This window comes from Perca fluviatilis, chromosome 7, assembly GCF_010015445.1.
Source record: "Perca fluviatilis chromosome 7, GENO_Pfluv_1.0, whole genome shotgun sequence".
NCBI classification, from domain to species: domain Eukaryota; kingdom Metazoa; phylum Chordata; class Actinopteri; order Perciformes; family Percidae; genus Perca; species Perca fluviatilis.
The window spans coordinates 19,322,396-19,340,223 of NC_053118.1; the positions used below are offsets into that span (position 1 = coordinate 19,322,396).

At 37.8% G+C, this 17,828-nt stretch overlaps 1 protein-coding gene and 1 long non-coding RNA gene across 4 annotated transcripts; one reads left to right on the plus strand and one right to left on the minus strand.

Annotated features, from left to right (window-relative positions):
- Window positions 1-1,720: 1,720 nt before the first annotated feature.
- LOC120561779 lies at window positions 1,721-5,107 on the minus strand. Its single transcript, XR_005639655.1, has 3 exons — window positions 4,920-5,107; window positions 4,436-4,773; window positions 1,721-3,026 (listed from the first exon to the last, which is right to left on the minus strand). It is a non-coding gene; the product is annotated as an uncharacterized LOC120561779 (long non-coding RNA).
- A 1,447-nt stretch (window positions 5,108-6,554) lies between these two features.
- On the plus strand, window positions 6,555-17,319 carry rxrbb (retinoid x receptor, beta b). Of its 3 annotated transcripts, none has more exons than XM_039805004.1 (12): window positions 6,555-6,729; window positions 9,820-10,013; window positions 10,376-10,529; window positions 10,790-10,969; window positions 11,385-11,438; window positions 12,847-13,007; window positions 13,194-13,323; window positions 14,797-14,923; window positions 15,049-15,090; window positions 15,217-15,308; window positions 15,398-15,503; window positions 15,662-17,319. In XM_039805004.1, the coding sequence occupies exons 2-12, from the start codon at window positions 9,873-9,875 to the stop codon at window positions 15,807-15,809; spliced, it is 1,335 nt and encodes a 444-aa protein (XP_039660938.1). In that variant the 5' UTR covers window positions 6,555-6,729; window positions 9,820-9,872; the 3' UTR covers window positions 15,810-17,319. The 3 variants fall into 3 exon arrangements, with proteins under 3 accessions (XP_039660938.1, XP_039660940.1, XP_039660939.1); XM_039805005.1 differs by lacking the exon at window positions 6,555-6,729 and adding an exon at window positions 6,829-6,956; XM_039805006.1 differs by lacking the exon at window positions 11,385-11,438.
- Window positions 17,320-17,828: the final 509 nt, after the last annotated feature.

Here is a 17,828-nt window from a genome sequence, read left to right on the forward strand (position 1 = left end):
CTGTCAAACTTGGGATGAACAGCAATAGCTTCTCTTAGCCCTGGGAGCGAATCCTGCAGCGGATGGATGATTTGATAAAATATCATAGGAGATGAATTAAAACGTGTGGAAATATCTACATATTAATTAAACATGTTTAAAATAATTCATCAACTGTCAAAAAAAAGCTGGAGGCTACACACTCGAAAATGTGATCTAAAAGTAGCTGTTAAAAAGAAAGATTACACATGTTCCATAGGTTAGTTCCACTAAATGCTTTATTTTAAATGTACATATTCATCTAACAATTCCCTTAAGTTAGTAAATTAACTTGTACTAACAAATGAAAACGCAAACTATTTTGATACTTACATTATGCACCACCAATGATACAGTGATATAGTCCCAGAGAAGCAGCTATTAAGCATTATCCCTATGCATATGAAATATTAAACTCTTATTCTTTCTAAATTTTTTCAAATATTGTAAAGTTCACTCTACTCTGCATCCGTCCTCAACCGCTGCTTGTTCAGTTTGCCTGTCCATGTCCCCCTCTCTATCTCTTCCCCTCTATCCATCTCATTTCATGCAGGAGTGCGGTTACCTAAGAGACCAGGCCTCAATAGAGAAAATCTCTTTTTCTACAATTAACTGTGAAAGTGACAGAAGGAAAATAAGGGAGGGACCAATGGAGGGGTGCACGCTCAGAAAAGAAAAGGAGAGATGGAAGGACACAAGTGCACATTTCTTTTTTAACTAATTTTAATTTAAAAAACTAATATTGTCACTCATTTCTAAAGTTTAAACTTTAGAAATTTCAGAATAAGTACCCGTAATGAAAAGTGACCAAAGTTAAAGAAAATTTTTAGTTAAATCTTTGGACCCTCCGACAGCAACATTTAGTTGCTGCATTTAAGCTTTTGATTGAGTAAATATATTCTGTAGTGTATTTAGTAAAGTTAATACGTTATATGATAAAGGGACATGTACAGAATATACATGTAAGAATATGATTTTTTTTGCACACTCTTAATGAATATATACGTTTCAGTTGTGTAGCATCACACACTTGAATTGGGATTAGGCCAAATTAGGTTGCATTACACTGATCCAAGTGAAAGTGAATTATGTTTTTCACCATAATCTCTAAAAATGCAGAGGGAGTGACCACTGGGTGTCCATGGAGAGATGTACACAAAAGGGTGTGGCGTGGGAATGTCCTCAGAGGTCAGGAGTGAGGGTGGAAGGGTCAGAGGTCAGAGCCAGCTGGACAGCACACAAGAGGAGATGAGGGTGAGAAAATGAGGTGAGGGGGTAGTCCAGAGACTGACTGACTGGACCCAATGGGACATTAACATTGAACTGGTGGGAGGCTCACTGACCAAGGCTTATTCTGAGAGAAACTAAGCTATGACACACTCATGTGTAATGGTCCGTGGTAATTGACAAGTGACAAGACCAGCTCATTGTGGATGCAAAAACAGTTATCAAAATGCAGCGGTGGATTGCAAGCTATACATATTGGTATTCAGTGGTTATATGGGGTTATTAAATTCGTATGATGCAAACACACTTGTTTACTGATGAAACTGTTATAAGTGCTGTCCTTAACACTGAATAATATTGAAAGTGTAATATTGAATAGTACTGTCACTTTTTTCCAAAAAGAGGCCTATAAGCATACTGGGATATAGATAGCTATAACTTTATTATCACAATATTATTACAATTTGTGTTCCAATAGTTTCAACTGACAACAGTTATTATAGCTTACAAATTAAGTGCAATATACAGTAGAGTTCCTGTGTTGTATCATTCTTCAAACACTTTCTTCTTTTTCACCTCAAGGAACACAGACTTTAAACGTGTGCCAAATGACAATTAAAGTCCATTAAAACATGTCTCTGGAGACATTAATTTCAAAAGCGGCAAGATGTTTGTACTGTGTTGTGAAAACTGAAAAGTGAAGAAATATACAAATAAAAAATACAAAGGCAACACATCATGTTTCTCCAAAGATTTGCTCTATGGAACAAGTTGTCTGATAACAGTGAAAACAGTGTATTCACAGTTGCATTTTTGTTATACAGTGTGAGATTCAATAAAAACGTATAATTTTCAGGTTCCATGGTTATAGATGCTCATGGGTGCAGACAGGTGAGCATCTGTGAGCTCTGTCTTCTATGTGGTCGAGAGTTAAGGTCAGGTCAATGAGGGCAGCAGGCAGTCTGGATCGGGGCCACACTCTGGTGGTCTAAAAAAGACAATTTTGGGGCCCAACCCAGGGGGTCAACATGCAAATAGTAACCCCTGACTGAAAGGCATAGAGCAGATCAATGTTCTCACATCACTCTTGCTGCCCATGACTATGAATGTGCACGCCTACACACCACATAAGGTTTTAGTATTTAATGAAATGCAAAATGAACAATAGAGCAGGCAGCTGTAATTCAACAAAGGTAGAGGCATGATATCATAAGTGAGCATTAGAATAAGCATGATACCTCTGTTAAAGTCCATCAAAGTCTACTAGCCTGATGTCACAATTGTGAAAAACATTTTATTTAATGTTTAATTAATAACTGCAAAAACATAATTTTGAAACAGCAAAGCATGTATAACCAGAACAATATCATGTGTCCATAAGTCATTATAAAAGCTGGTCAACAACATTGTCATCTGAAGTGACACTGACACTCATCCAGTGCATGCGCAGCAGATGAAATTCAGTTTCTCTGTCTCAGGCAAGCCTACCCACTGCTGCCTCCCAGTGGCCTCAATGGCACCTGTAACACCACAGTTGTATTTCCCTTCAGATCCTTGTCTGGGGGCCCAGTTCTGGTAACAGCCAGGAGTTGACTTAGTCCAGAACCAAAAGTTAAATTTACAAGTGTACCGTAGACCTAGCCAAACATGGGATGATGTGGTGTTCTTTGCCATTTCAGCCACCTTCCCTTGAATGTCTGTGGTGGTAATGTGGACAAGGTCAACATGGTGCTCCCTGCAGTAACTCATGGCTTCAATCCATGTCTTATTTTTCAGGTTTCCTTTAGGAAAGACAACAGAGAGAAAAACAGAAATATAGTTATTCATTTATTATGTATGCAAAATGAACACAAAGGCACATGCTAATTTGAAACGCAAACAGTTTTCAGTAGGCTTTATAGTTTGTAGAGTGTGTAGTGGTCTGGGCTGAAGTCCCCATCAGTGTTGTTAATGTAGAGACACCGTCTGTAGTTACTTGTGCAGTAGTTGTGGGAGGTTGCAGTGTTGCTGTCACAGTTGCAGTATTTGCATTGTTGAGCTCAGTGCTTGGCGTACTTGACACAAGATCTGTGGTATTTGGTGTTGTCAGTGCATTGACAGCTCTTGCTTCTTCTGTGGTAACATTAGTGTGCGATTAATTAGTAGCCATGTTACTATACGTTGTTACTATAACCTCTTGAGATAAAGAGGTTGGAAGAGTTGTCAGATTTGCTGGCAGTTGATCTGTTTTACTTGTTTGATTGGTGGTTGATTTCCTTGCTGAAGAAGTAATTAATGAATAGACACAAATTATAGATTTAGCTCTGTTGTGTTTTGTGTAAGGTTACACAACATAATCCAATTTAACATAAAAATCCCTTTGCTGATAGAGAAAGCATGTAATACAACAACCCCCATGGCAAAAAAAACTGAGCTGGTCGATGCATTTCCGGTCATTCCACTGCCCTTGATCTATGAATATAGCAGCAGCACAATCCTGACCTACAAGGTAGTTTGGCTGACTGGGTTTCCAGTAATGGAATGATGAATTGCTTCCATCAGACCACTTCCAGGGATCTTTGAACAGGCCAATCCACACATTTTATGACACAGATGGTGCAGCGGACGGTCGTTGTTTTGTAGGACCAAAACCTCACGCCACAAGAACAGTTTTTTCCCATCCGCAACTAGCCTTATCAACAAGGCCCGGAACCCACCCTGACACTCTCCATTCCCCACCTCTGGCTCTACATGCCACTGTACTTACTCTGCTGTACTGCTCTTTCTAGTTTTATTTTTAATACATACTGTATATGTGTATATATATATATATATATATATATTGTTTATATTCTAATACTTGTTTTTCTTAATCTTCTTATATTTAGAGAATGTCTGACATGCACCTACAACACCAAAAGAAATTCCTTGTATGTGTAAAAAACGTACTTGGCAATAAAGCTTTTTCTGATTCTGATTATGAACTTCCTCATTCTCTGCTGCTGAGTGTATACTAATGAGATCAGAAGACAATTCCTTGCAGTGATTCTGAGCATCTCTCCATGATTTAGTATCAGCAACAAAAATAAAAGGACTGGTATCACTGTTGCCTGCAAGTCCAAATGTTTGACATTTTAAATGTAAAGAACATAGTGATGATGTCCTGCATTTCAACATGTGTGCTATCTGAGGTAACTGCCTTTTCACTTACCATGACAAACAAAACTTCTCTTAGTTCCACAGTCACTTTCAATCCACTTGCTGTGTTGATCCATTGCTGCACATACATCTTTATTCTTTACTGGTGAAAATCCAGTATTTTATCAGGCCAGGACCAATGCCACATCCACTCATCTCCAGCCTCCAGACCTATCCAGGCTCTGGGAATGGTACTTGGAACTAAAGTTATCAAATTATCCATATCTGTGGAGCTGTGAACTGTAGCTAAATCAGTGTACATCTCTCTGCAATAGGTCTTTGCTTCTGTGTAGGTCTTAGAGAGAGTAATAAGGTGAACATCTGAAGATCCCAGTGCAAAGCAGCATCATTCTGTGGAGAAAAAAAAACAGAAGCAGGTAGCATGTTACTGCAGTTTGAATAGCAAGAATAATAACAAAACATTATAATTTATATAATTATTACATTTTGCATTACATGTGTACAACATAAGGAAAACAATCATGTAAGGTCCAAACCTGATATAAAAAGCAGATACAAAGTTTGAGTCCCTTTCATCACGATCAATCTGTTTTCAGTCATGATCTTGGCAAACAGCAAAATGAAAAGCAAAACAAAGTGTTTATAAGTTAAATTAATATTCTGTTATGACCTGTTGCTGTCTAACATAAGTTGCTAGAAGCTGTGAGCAGCAGTGTTTGTAGTAACAATGCCACATGGCTTGTTCGAGACACCACTTCAGGTACGACAGACAAAGCAGTTTTTCAAGATTCTTTTTTGCTTTTGCACACTGTACAGCACATGGGTGTGGACAACTTTGTAATCTGCTGACATATGATCTATTATTTTGTCATTATTTGGCCACGGGTTGCGTCAAAATGTACAGATTACATTACATTAAAGGGGATTAAAATCAGGTCAGGTTATATAAAAATCCTCCCACCTCCCCAAGATAAATATATTCCTGTTCAAATTGGGCTTTTGACATCTTGTCCTTGACATGGTTTGTCAAGAATGAAGGGTTAGGGTTTTGTTGTTGTGCAAACTGTGAAAACTGTAAACCACTTTCCCATGTCTCCCTTCCCGTGTCCTATATGAAAGACATATGCTGACCAGAGATTAGGGTAAATTTAACACATATTTTATGTTGGTGGAGAGCATTAACAATTAAAAATAATACAGTTGGTGGTTCAAGTGTCCATAATCACTACACTTAGAACCCCACCCACAATATGTCCATAGCAAAAGTGGCAATTATTAAATGATAAAACAATGATCATTCAAATATTAAATTAATTCATTTAAGTATCGAAAAAAAAATTAAACTCAATCTGAAAAGATTGATTTTACTGTTCTGTGATATTGGGGTCTGTTGGATCCAGTTTACTGGGGAAAATGGCGGCATCTAACTTAGGGCCGACCTAGTTTTTTCTTAGAAACTGGTTGGTGACAAATTAATATTTTAAACTAACCATGCGAAAAAAAAGTACTGCTTAATAGAAATTACAGGTCTCTTCTCTACCCAATGGTTAAAAAAGTGCTGCAACTAATTAACAACTCTGTTACAAAAGTACAACTCATTCTTCACCCCAAGAACAAAAGATTACAAAAACAGAACACTGTGTTAAATATTTTAGATGGTGAAAAATGTTACCATACAACATAACTGGAGCATGAAAACGTTGTGCAATACTGTATATTTCCCTCCTGTCAAAGGCAAAAAAAAAAGCATTCCAGCACTTCTTACATTAGTAGGTGTGGCTGTCCAAGAGCGTTGCGTTGTGCCCTAATTATGCTACCAAAAAACACAGTTTGAATGTACTGCAATTTACCATCTCATACTTTAATTTTATGCAAATGTGTCATTTTCCATTACTTCATCCTGAATGTGTCATTGATATAACCTATTATGACAATATTTGAAGGTGTGTGTATGAGACTTATTTTTTTGGAAGGGAACAATTAAGAACAATATGGGAAAACAAATACCGAACAGTAAATATAATTTTTCATAATGTTCATGCAAATGTTCAAATCTTGCGCAAAATTATGAAACGCCCAGTTAAAATGAACCAAAGTCAGTCTGATTAAATAAGACAGCAAGCTAAATATACTGCAGGAGTGTCATATGACAGAACTGTTATGGGTGGTCCCACGAGACATTTTGACTCCAGGGATACTGGCTGGCTCACCGAGCCACCATGGCCTGTAAACAACAGCGTCAAGTTGAAGTAAACTGGATGTGAGTGTCGGCTTATTGTCTGGCGCTGGTCTCGTTAAAACAAGTACACTGAATAGGTTTTCAACAATGCGTCGAAGGTGTGTCTGGTAAGTAAATTCCATCCTTCAAGCGACCATGAGCTGTTTTGTCATCAACTGCTTCAGACCATCACCCTGAACCGTGCGCTAAGCTAATGTTAGCTATGTTAGCCGTAGTTGCAGCTAACAAGCTTATCTTGGCTAGCTAGAAAATATTGCGCTGTTTGTGAAGATGTATTGAAGTGGTTCGAAGACCGTCGAGTTATCAAGCTCCACATTTCGTGATGATTAACGGGGTATGTTTATATCGTAGTTTTATGAAACGTTACAGGATGCAATATCAGCCAGACGTAGCTAGCTGCAACCAAAGCTAATATTAGCTGTCGCCTGGGTTTATGGGTTTGCAGCTAGCTGTAAACGTAGGGCATTGTTTATGTGTTACGGTCAGTAACGTTACTTACTTAACGTTAGCTATATATATTCATGAAAATACTCCTGGGCAGTGGCACTTCTGTTTACGGTAGCAGTTTCAAATTGACTTAATGTTCTCCATGCTGTAATGTTACTGCGTACGTTATCGTTAGCAACATTTAGCAAACGTGTAACGTTAACGTTATTGCAATGCCAGCTAACGTTAACAGACACTGTGTGACCAAACGTTGATGTTTTTATGGTTTCTTCAGTTTGAACAAAAATTCTCTTACCTAAACACAAACGTTGCTAAATCTCGATGGGTGTTTTCCTTAAATGTGAACAATTGAAATAATGTAAAACAATTTAGATTTTGGTAGTAAGTTGAAAGCGTGTCACTAAAAAACGGAACTTTAAAATGTAACTATCGTTCTTTTTTTATTGGTGCCTTTTGTGTTCAGTGCAATAAAATAATGTTAGGAATAATTTCCTTTTCAGTTTTTTTTCTCAACTCAAGTAATTTGTATTTTAGCAGTATACTAAACGCATCAGGAAGTAATGTTTCTTTTATTACAAGTAATAACAATGTAATCGCATATGTCATATTTCCCTTATATCATGCAGCCCCATGTGGTTCCAATTCTATTCTAACACCACATCACTTCTTTTGTGTGGCAATTAATTTGCCAGGTTTATTTTAAGGGTTTAGTTTGGTAGGTTGACTAACATAGGGCAACGACTTATGATTATTTTTGGTCTATTAAATGTCAGAAAACCGTAGAAAATTCCATCACAGTTTCCTAAAGTCCAAGATGTCTTGAAATGTCTTATTTTGTCTGACCAACAGTCCAAAACCCAAAAATATTACATTTTTAATTCTATAAAACAGAGAAAAGTAGCAAATCCTCTGAGCCGGAGACTGACAATGATGCTTTACTTGAAATTTATTATTTTAAAGGAATAATAGACTATCACATTTTTTATTTTATTCTGCCAGGGAGTACTGGGGCCCGTTTCAGGAAGGAGGTTCAACAAACTCTGAGTCTAACTCTGATGTCGGAGTTGATTTACCCTGAGATGGGAAGCTCTGAGATTTTGGTTTCAGAACAGCTGATTTGAGTTGGTTCAATCAACTCAGAATAGGTTCAAGCATGTGCACCACCACAATAAAAAGGCAGCATGAATAGAGCCATGATACTACGATTCACCATGGTAACAACCACAAACAAACGGGTCGGCGGAAATACTCATGCGCACGTACAGCAAGTTTGAACATACTGTATATTTTGTTAAAAAAGCAACACAATGGCTGCTGCAAAAGAGCGAGAATTTGCGTGGGAGAAAATTGATGCTAGAGTAAATGCGTATATTCCAATATAGTGTATATCATATATAATCACAAGTATAGTCTAATATTACTGGTGAAATGGTATTGAACCTATAATCTATTTAATTTAGGTTTAATGCTGCGGACGAAAAAGTACTAGGCCTACTAATCCCATTCTGAGGCTGCAGCACCATCATTAACAGAATTATAATTCATAATCTTTTATTTCAATCATCAATCATTCACCTGCAATACTGTGGAACTCCGTTTTAATGTCTCTTACTGGTTTGTGTCCAGGGAACACTACAAAAAAATTTAAAAAACGTTTCAGAGCGAGTCACACTCTTCTGACGGTGCTTTGCTATACAGTGGCTTTACTACTATGCTCCGCATCACCAGTGTTGTAAAGAAAACTGCCGTTTGCAAAATAATAATATAATAATATAAAATGTAATGTGACACAAATAATCTTCTGGGATGTAGAGCATGTCCACGATGGGTGACGTTAGTGATATGAGGACGGATAAGGTTATGTGGGCTACATATCTGATTGACTGGGAAGAAAAACAATACTGCTCAAATAGGAAGTTACCTGGAAATTAAAATGCGTCAGGGCCTCAATATCATCTCCCGATGTATGTTTAACTCCCTGTGAAGTAATACAGCTTCTTCATCAACGGGATCGTCGACAAAAGGAAATGCCATGTTTTGAGAAAAAAAAGTTTTATAGTCTGCCTAACATGGTTAATAAACCAACCCTGTTTTTTTATTCATGCCGATTTAAAAAAACAAATGTGCCTGATACAGACTGAATGAATGAGGAAATGAGAGAGCGCTGTGTCAGAGGGAGGAGACTGAAAGAAACTCAAGGTTTATTGAAGAAAACCTGCTCCCGACCAGGTTAGGTTCACAGGCTCAGTTACCATAGTAACTGACTCTGAGGTTAAGTTACCTCTCTTTCTGAAACATTACATGTCATTTAGCTGACTCTTTTATCCAAAGCGACTTACAATTGCTACATATGTCAGAGGTCGCACGCCTTTGGAGCAACTAGGGGTTAAGTGTCTTGCTCAGTGAAACGTTGGTTGATGTATCACAGTGGGAATCGAACCCAGGTCTCCCACACCAAAGGTACACGGAACAGAAACCAAAAACCCAGAGTTTCCCTCATCTCAGGGTTAACAAACTCAGAGTTTTCACTAAACCTGCTTTCTGAAACGGACCCATGGTCAAGATAGACAGAAGAACAAAAAGTATTAGAGACAGGGACAGAAAACGATACAAAATAATTGAAATTGGCAATTAGAATTCTGTTGATTGACTTAATCTTAGCTCTACTTGCAATCACAAGTCACAGTAAAGACAGATATTTGTTTCAAGTTCAATCAAAAAACTCATAATTCCTTTTGTGTCACCCTCAGATTGATATCCTTCAGACGGGACCGCCTCCTCTCCACTGGGTAGCTTACTAGCCATGTCCTCACAGCAGCCCAACAGTTCAGCATCCAACAGCCCCACCAGCATCTTGGGTTCTCCTTTCTCAGTTATCAGTCCCTCACTTAACTCTCCAGTGGTCTCACCCTCTCTGGGATTTGGACCCATCAGCAACAGTCAGGTAACTGGCAGCCATTAGTCTGTGAATTTATGTCATTGTACACTTCATTTTTGTATTTAAGAGATTAATCTGCTTTAGTTGTAGGGTACCGGTGTTTGTCTACATGGGCACAGGCTGCAGATGTTAATTTTGGGTAAACTGCAATGCATTTCTTTTTTACAATATGTACAGTGCAATGAAAAGAAGAGGAAACCAATTTGGATAATGCAAAAAAGCATGTAAAATGATGTACAATTAACCAAAGACATTACAGTGTTTTTATTATTATTGTTGTTGTTGTTATTATTGTTATTATTATTATTATTATTATTATTATTATTATTATTATTATTATTATTATTTTGGTTGCTTTGTATATCCAGATCTCGTCTTCAGCACCTATATCAGGGATGCACTCAATCAGCAGCTCAGAAGATATCAAGCCTCCGTTTGGCCTGAGGCCCATGCCAGCTCACAGCCCTGGAATAATGTTGTCTCAGAAACGCATGTGTGTCATCTGTGGAGACCGCTCTTCTGGTGAGTTAGTGCGCTAAGAGCAGGATTAGCAGAAGTGAGGCATCAGCTATAGACTGTTCTATTTAATTTTAATATGGATAATCCCCTGCTGTCAAATGTTTTTTGCCTGTGTTTCCTCAACATTTGAACAAAATGGATCTCAGTCACTGTTGCTAATAGAAATAGGCTACAAAATGTGTCAGACTGTCACCCTCACTTTGGTGTTTTGTTGGATTTCCCCATTATCCTCTAACTTTTTTTTGTATTTGTGTAATTTACAGGCAAGCACTATGGAGTGTACAGCTGTGAGGGTTGCAAAGGTTTCTTCAAACGAACTGTTCGCAAAGACCTTAGCTATACCTGCAGGGATAACAAAGAGTGCCTGGTCGACAAACGCCAGCGCAATCGCTGCCAGTACTGCCGCTACCAGAAGTGCCTGGCCATGGGCATGAAGAGGGAAGGTATGCAAGGAACAGGGTCTAATTAGAGGTTTAAGTTCATTTTGAGAGCCTGTTTGGCTATTGAAGGTTTAGAAACACGTTTTGTTGCGAGCTGTCTTCCATGCAACTATACAAAGGAGGATACATTGGAGTTTTCTGCAACATAGTTAAATATACATTTTTAGAATGATTTAAATATTGGCAGTCATTACATTTCGTAGAATAACCAATTATGCTAAAGGAAGCCCAATTAAATTGATTAAGTACTATTGGATTAGTGCTATTTCCGTCGTAGGTGAGGGTGGATGCTAGATTAGATAGATTAGATAAGATAAAGGGTAGAGACGAGTGTATTGGGGCTGGTTTATATAACTAACCCCTCTCCATCTCTTCTCTTCATTTTCTCCTATTCTACCCTTTCTCCATCTTTCAATAGTGATCAAACATGTAAAGTGGATAAAAGAAGATGGAAAAGATGAGGGATGGATGAGTATGACATTGAAATTTTAAAGATACTGTATTTTTATGTTACTTAGAGAATTAGCCTGTTGTGTTAGACATGCAAAATTGTTGACTGGTGGATTGACGTGTGAAAACATACCCAGAAATGATGGAGAGCGAGGATCGCTGTGGTATAGTGCCTTGTGATGATACACTGCTTTGTAAAATAAGCAGTCAGACAGGTGTAGTTATTTGATGAATCTGTGTAACTGTCTTTAAAGTCTGAATGGATTGGTGTTAAAGCAGCAAAATATATAATTAATCATTCTAGTTAAGGCCTTCATAGGCCACATGGTCAGTTTTAAGTATCTTAAATGCGTACAGTATACGATAACATATATTATGAGAGGTGTTGCCTCTTTACTAAGTCTGTGCAGCTCAAATTTTGGCTCCAGATTTAAACACAAAGTCTATGCGCTGTGCTTTGCCAGTTTAATCACCATGTCAGTTTGTTTTGGCTGTACTTTTGTCAGTGTCTGATCTGCCAGTGCGATGGGTAGGTTATATGTTACAGTGTCAGTATTTTCAAAGAGATGCTGACAGTTCTGTTGTTTTTTTTTCTGCTCCCAATTTGATTGAGGGAAGTCAGAATATTTTGGATCGGACAACAGCTTCTGTTCTTTCACCTCATTGAGATCACAGTCTCCTTTTGGGTTGCTGTAGACAACATACAGTAGACTCTTAGTTGACTGCCGTTGAGTTTTAACAAACTTCACATGCTAATCTTTGTTATCCTATTGCTTTGTGCTGTTAGTACAGTGCCACTCTGGAGTAATGCTGTCTTTTCAGTTGGGGTGGGAAAAATAATAGATTTTCAGATGCATTGTGATTTTGTCTTTAACTATTTAATATTCAACTGTAAGACACTAGGCTAATGCATGTTAGCTAACTGGAAGGCATGTTGATAACAATCTCATGCATGTAACGTCAAACTGCCAGTAACTATACTTTTGTTTATAATGGAAGTTAATTCATCTGACTTTTGTCATGATGGATATTAAATATGCTATTGTGAATGTACTATACAGTAGAAAACCTATGTTCAAAATATACATTAAGAAATGTTTCATAATCAGTTCTTAACTCCCTGAATCAAAATCAAATCTAGAAGAATGTGCTGTAGAAATTGCCAGCCCAACACTTAAGTTAGAATTGACAGTAATCCACTGAATGCAACGCTTTTGAAATTGACTTTTGCTGTCATGATTACATTTTTGTCAAGACAGTTTAGAATTTGAACAAGACTTTCTCAATGCAGCAAAGACACAGAGCACTTTGCATAATATCACTCTTTAACCCATACATTCCATTAGTTTACAGTTTTCATTCTTCAGTATTTACCATCATCTCATTCCTTTTCTCCCCACCACTGTTTTCTTATGTTTTGTCTGACCCAGCGGTCCAGGAGGAGCGCCAGAGGAACCGAGAGCGTGAAGGAGAGCTCGAGTTCAGTGTCGGCGTGAATGAGGAGATGCCTGTGGAGAAGATTTTAGAGGCAGAGACGGCTGTGGAGCAGAAGACTGAACTTCACTCTGATGGCGGTTCTGCAGGCAACTCTGTGAGTGGTTACAACATTGCAATCAATAGATTTATATGTCACTTTTTTCAGTCACCTGCATGATGAGTTTGGTTTTTAGAATAACCTAATTAAAAGCATGCTCTTAAGTACAGACTTACTGTAATTGCTGGAAGTATTTGGTTTGGATGTACAACTAAGAAAATGTGATCTGTTGTTTGGTTTCAGCCCCATGATGCAGTTACCAACATCTGTCAGACTGCAGACAAACAGCTGTTTGCCTTGGTGGAGTGGGCAAAGAGAATCCCTCACTTCTCTGAACTGCCCCTCGATGACCAGGTCATCCTCCTGCGTGCAGGTACGATAGAGCAGCCATGAATGATCCGTATGGAACTGCACCTTCAAAATCAACACATAGAACACAGAGATCAGATCCACATCATGTCTTTGCAAGTTTATCAGAGGCGGATTATGATACTTGATCAAATAATCTGTTTTTATTTTTCTAGTGTGGGTTAGCCTTATACAACTACACTGCTATCTAAGATAGTGTTGTGTGAACTGCTAACTACATTTTATTTGCACATTTGAATAAATAAACTAAAACCAAAATGTTAAAAGTAGGGTTGGGTATTGTTTGGATTTTTTCCGATAACGGTGCTAACGCGATACTTTGCCTACACGTGCCTGAACCGATACTTTTTAAGAAAGTAAAAAAAGAAGAAGAAGAAAAACAAAAAAGAAGGGTACTAAACAACACTACAACAACGACATTAAAGAACGACTTGTTTGTTGCTAAGGCCATATGGTCAAAATTAAATTATTTAATAATAATGTAATAACAATAACTTATTTCACTAGTAAATTGCTGTTGAACGACAAAAACAACCACCAGATGGGAAAATGGTATTTTACAATAACTTTGAATGCACCAGTTTCAGTGAACACAGTGTTGTTTTTCCGTCAACGGCAGCTGCAGACTGTTACGTCCCTCTACAGGGAAATCCAGTCATACTTTACACTAGCTGTCAGCATTTTAACCATTGTGTTTAATCCAGCTACTACTCGTTAAGGCACTGGTGCCATATTGGCACCGGGTTCGGCACCCGACCCTAGTTAAAAGTAAGAACACAAGGAAATATTTAAATCCGAGTTAAAGCCTGGAGGTTAACCTTTTGCTGCCCTTACCATCAAATCTAGGATGAAAGTAACAAAGCAACTTGAATAATATCTGTGAAAACTCCAAATTATGGTAATATTGTTGATAGCCTGAATGTTGCTATTTGTGCATGCATAGAGGAAATAAAAGAATCGGTATTGTTAATTAATGCACAATAAAATATATTTGAGGATGGCAACAGGTATTCTTTGACATCATTTTTTTTTTGTGCAGTTGTACTTTTTGAGTTATGCAGCTGTAATTGGAGGGATATAGAAAAGTGTGGGCCTAGGTACTGTTATGTGTTCGGTGATGTCCCTAAAAGGTTTTACTGGTAATAACTTGAGTTTGTGTAAGTGTGTTGCACTGGTACACTGGATCAGGACCAGGTGGAAGTGAATCTCAAAGGGAACTGGTAGCTGTCAAACGTTTGCAACAGTGGAAATGCATCCTGATGTGTCAGGGGCAAAGTAGTGATGGTGTACACAGTCGCACTGAAATGAAAACAGTCTTTTTCTATTATAGTACTTGTTTCAACCTCCACGAGGGAATTTTACACAATTCAAAGAGTTCAAAATAGGCTTTCATTGTGACTGTAATTTCACCTTAGGAACTACTGACGTGTTTGTCATTGCTCATTACTTACCAGTTTTATTGCATTTCATTTGTCAGGCTGGAATGAACTCCTCATTGCTTCATTCTCCCATCGCTCCATTGGTTTGAAGGATGGAGTTCTCCTGGCCTCTGAGCTGCAGCGCGACAATGCACACAGTGCAGGAGTTGGAGCCATTTTTGACAGGTGCGCCTATGGAGACAAAAAACTGCCAGCATACTCAATGATAAATTGCAACTAATTGTAATGCATTTGTCTAATGTTGCACATATGTGTAGTGTCTGTATAATAACTGGTTTAATTTAACACAGGGAGAGTGTGCAGAGTGCAGAGGTCGGTGCCATATTTGACAGGTAATTTTACACTTTTGTAATGTGTATTGGAGTCAATACAATTAGTTTATTTTTCTCATTATGCTCGTTGTATTTTACACTCTGAAACATTTTCCAAAATTCTTTGCAAAATGTGTCATTATTTAGGGTCCTTACAGAGCTCGTCAATAAAATGAGAGATATGCAAATGGACAAAGCAGAGCTGGGCTGCCTCCGAGCCATCGTCCTCTTCAACCCAGGTGCCTGCGCAGTGCTGATATCTAAATTATAAGATTAACATTTTACAAAATGGGATATATCATTAAAATATTTCTTTATTTTACTGCAGATGCTAAAGGGCTTTCCAACACCGGTGAGGTGGAGCTCCTTAGAGAAAAGGTCTATGCATCATTGGAAGCGTACTGCAAACAGAAATACCCAGAGCAGCAGGGAAGGTAAATGTCCTCCGCAATCACAAGCTTGACATACTCTTTGTTTTTCACTCTACTGCTTTTATTTTACATTGTAAAATAGTTAACAATCATTGGTGCAACATTTATCGTGTCAAGCTAAACGGTGTCAAGCTAAACGATGTCGACTTTGCTCCATGCAGGTTTGCTAAGCTCCTTCTTCGACTGCCAGCTCTGCGATCTATTGGCTTGAAGTGCTTGGAGCATCTCTTCTTCTTCAAGCTTATCGGTGACACACCTATTGACACTTTCCTCATGGAAATGCTTGAAGCTCCCCATCAGTTGTCTTAGATAGGAAACGCGTACTGTGGTTAGGTTTAGATAGCTGAAGTCTGGGAAGCTGGAGTGGGACTGGAGTGGCACTTTAAGTTCTTTGAAGATTTGTCAATTTGTCTCACTGCTGTCTGGGTTACACTATTTTAGTGCAGCACAGATTTGCTCTTTAGACCAAACCCAAGGCTTGGCATGATCTACAAGCTGGTGCTATATGTTGAAATAACTTCATGAGTAACTAAGTATTTTTAAAAATGTAAACATTTACATATTTCTCTCACAGGAACTATAATTTGGGTATACATTTTTATATAAGCTTTTTAGACCTCTTAAACATCAAGCTTCAGTTGTTTCTCCAACTGAACTGATCCCCAAAACCTATTTTTTAAAAGGAAGGCATCCTGAATCATGTGTATGCATTAAGGACGTAGTCTTCTTTTTATAATTTGTAATTCAAGCCAGCTCTAAAAGAATATAGTTGTCACCGGGAACTGTGTCCAACAACAGCTCTGAGTTTACTTGTATCCATGGCAGGAGATTAATTCCTAACAGTGACCCTGCGATAGAAGACAAGTCAGCGGTTGAAAACTGTCAGGTCGGACTTGTCTGTGTTAATTGAGGATCAGCTTTATGTGTCTGGTAATACACAATTAGTGTTGTTTACTTCTTTGCCATTTTATAAATCTAATCACTTTGTGGTTAACGATTAAACTGCACTGCACACTTGCTATGTACTATTTCTAAAACACTTTTAATAAACACCTGACCTTTAATAGTCAGGCGTTTTGTCTTTTGGTGCTATTTCAGTAATAATTTGACATTATTGGTGCAGATGCACACCAAACCACAAACCTAAGAAAAATATGCAAAACTGAAAATCCCTTTTGTTAATTTTTGTTAAAAAAAATGTAGCAATATAAAATATAAACCGCGTAAGAGCTTTCTGCCTGTCAGTCATTCAGGGGTTTTACAAAGTAAATCATGTCTGGTGGAAAGGGAATACTCCATTTTGTAATTTATCTATACAATTGAAAGGTACTGTGCAAAAGTAATTGTTCAGGGAAAATGTATATTGATAAATTTGAGTTATGATCAGGATATACAAATTATATAATTCTTAATATGTGCCCTTGTTTTTAGTTTTCAGCTAGTATAAAGCAGAACATGTCTTGGGTTGCACTGGATTTGCTGAGACTGTTTCAGCTGATTTTTATTTTGTTTTGTTCTTTTTCTTTTATGCTCAATTGTTCTTTTCCAAACTTTCCCCCCCTTTTTGTAGGTAGCTGTCTTGTTCATCGTTATGTTTCTGCAACATATTAAAAAGCAAACCATAATCACATTTAGATCCATAACACCTGTGGACGTATAGGAATTTTAAACAAGACCAAATGGGGTCTGTGTGATGGCCACGTGTTAACCCCAGATGAGCTGTATTGGTGAGCTTGTCATCAACCTCTATATGCTCTTGAACATAAAGTGACTTGAAGCATGGGTTGTGTGGACTGAAAATAAAGAGGCTTAAGTTTTCTTTGGTTTTCTTTTTTTCCACGAAAGTGTTAGATGTGACACATATTTTTCTAAAACAACACAATTGAAAGATGTAGTAAAAACAAATAGTCCAGAAGATGTTTCAACGAGCCTTTTTATTGTATGTGTTACATAGTTTTTGCTGTGGGCATAGACGCAATAGAAGCCTTGGTTGTATAGCATTTGTGTCAAAAGTTCCACAGTGATGTTATGGCACAGGCAGCAACGTGTGTGGTGGGCTAATGTTAAAAGAAGAAAATGTTGAGTGCAATGAAATCAAAGGCTTCTAAGGGATTCCACAGGACTAGCTGGTGAACTTCATCTCTGCACGTTTTCACTACGGTTGTTTACTTTGCAGTCTGTGAAGTAAAAAGGTTTAATAACACAAACCGTACAGCTCTGAGAACCAAAGTGAACCTCCTTTTTATATCAAGCAGAAGTGACACCTTTTTAAACCAAGTATAGCTTGGTTTGCTTAAATTATATTTAGAATAATACTGCTTTTAGTCT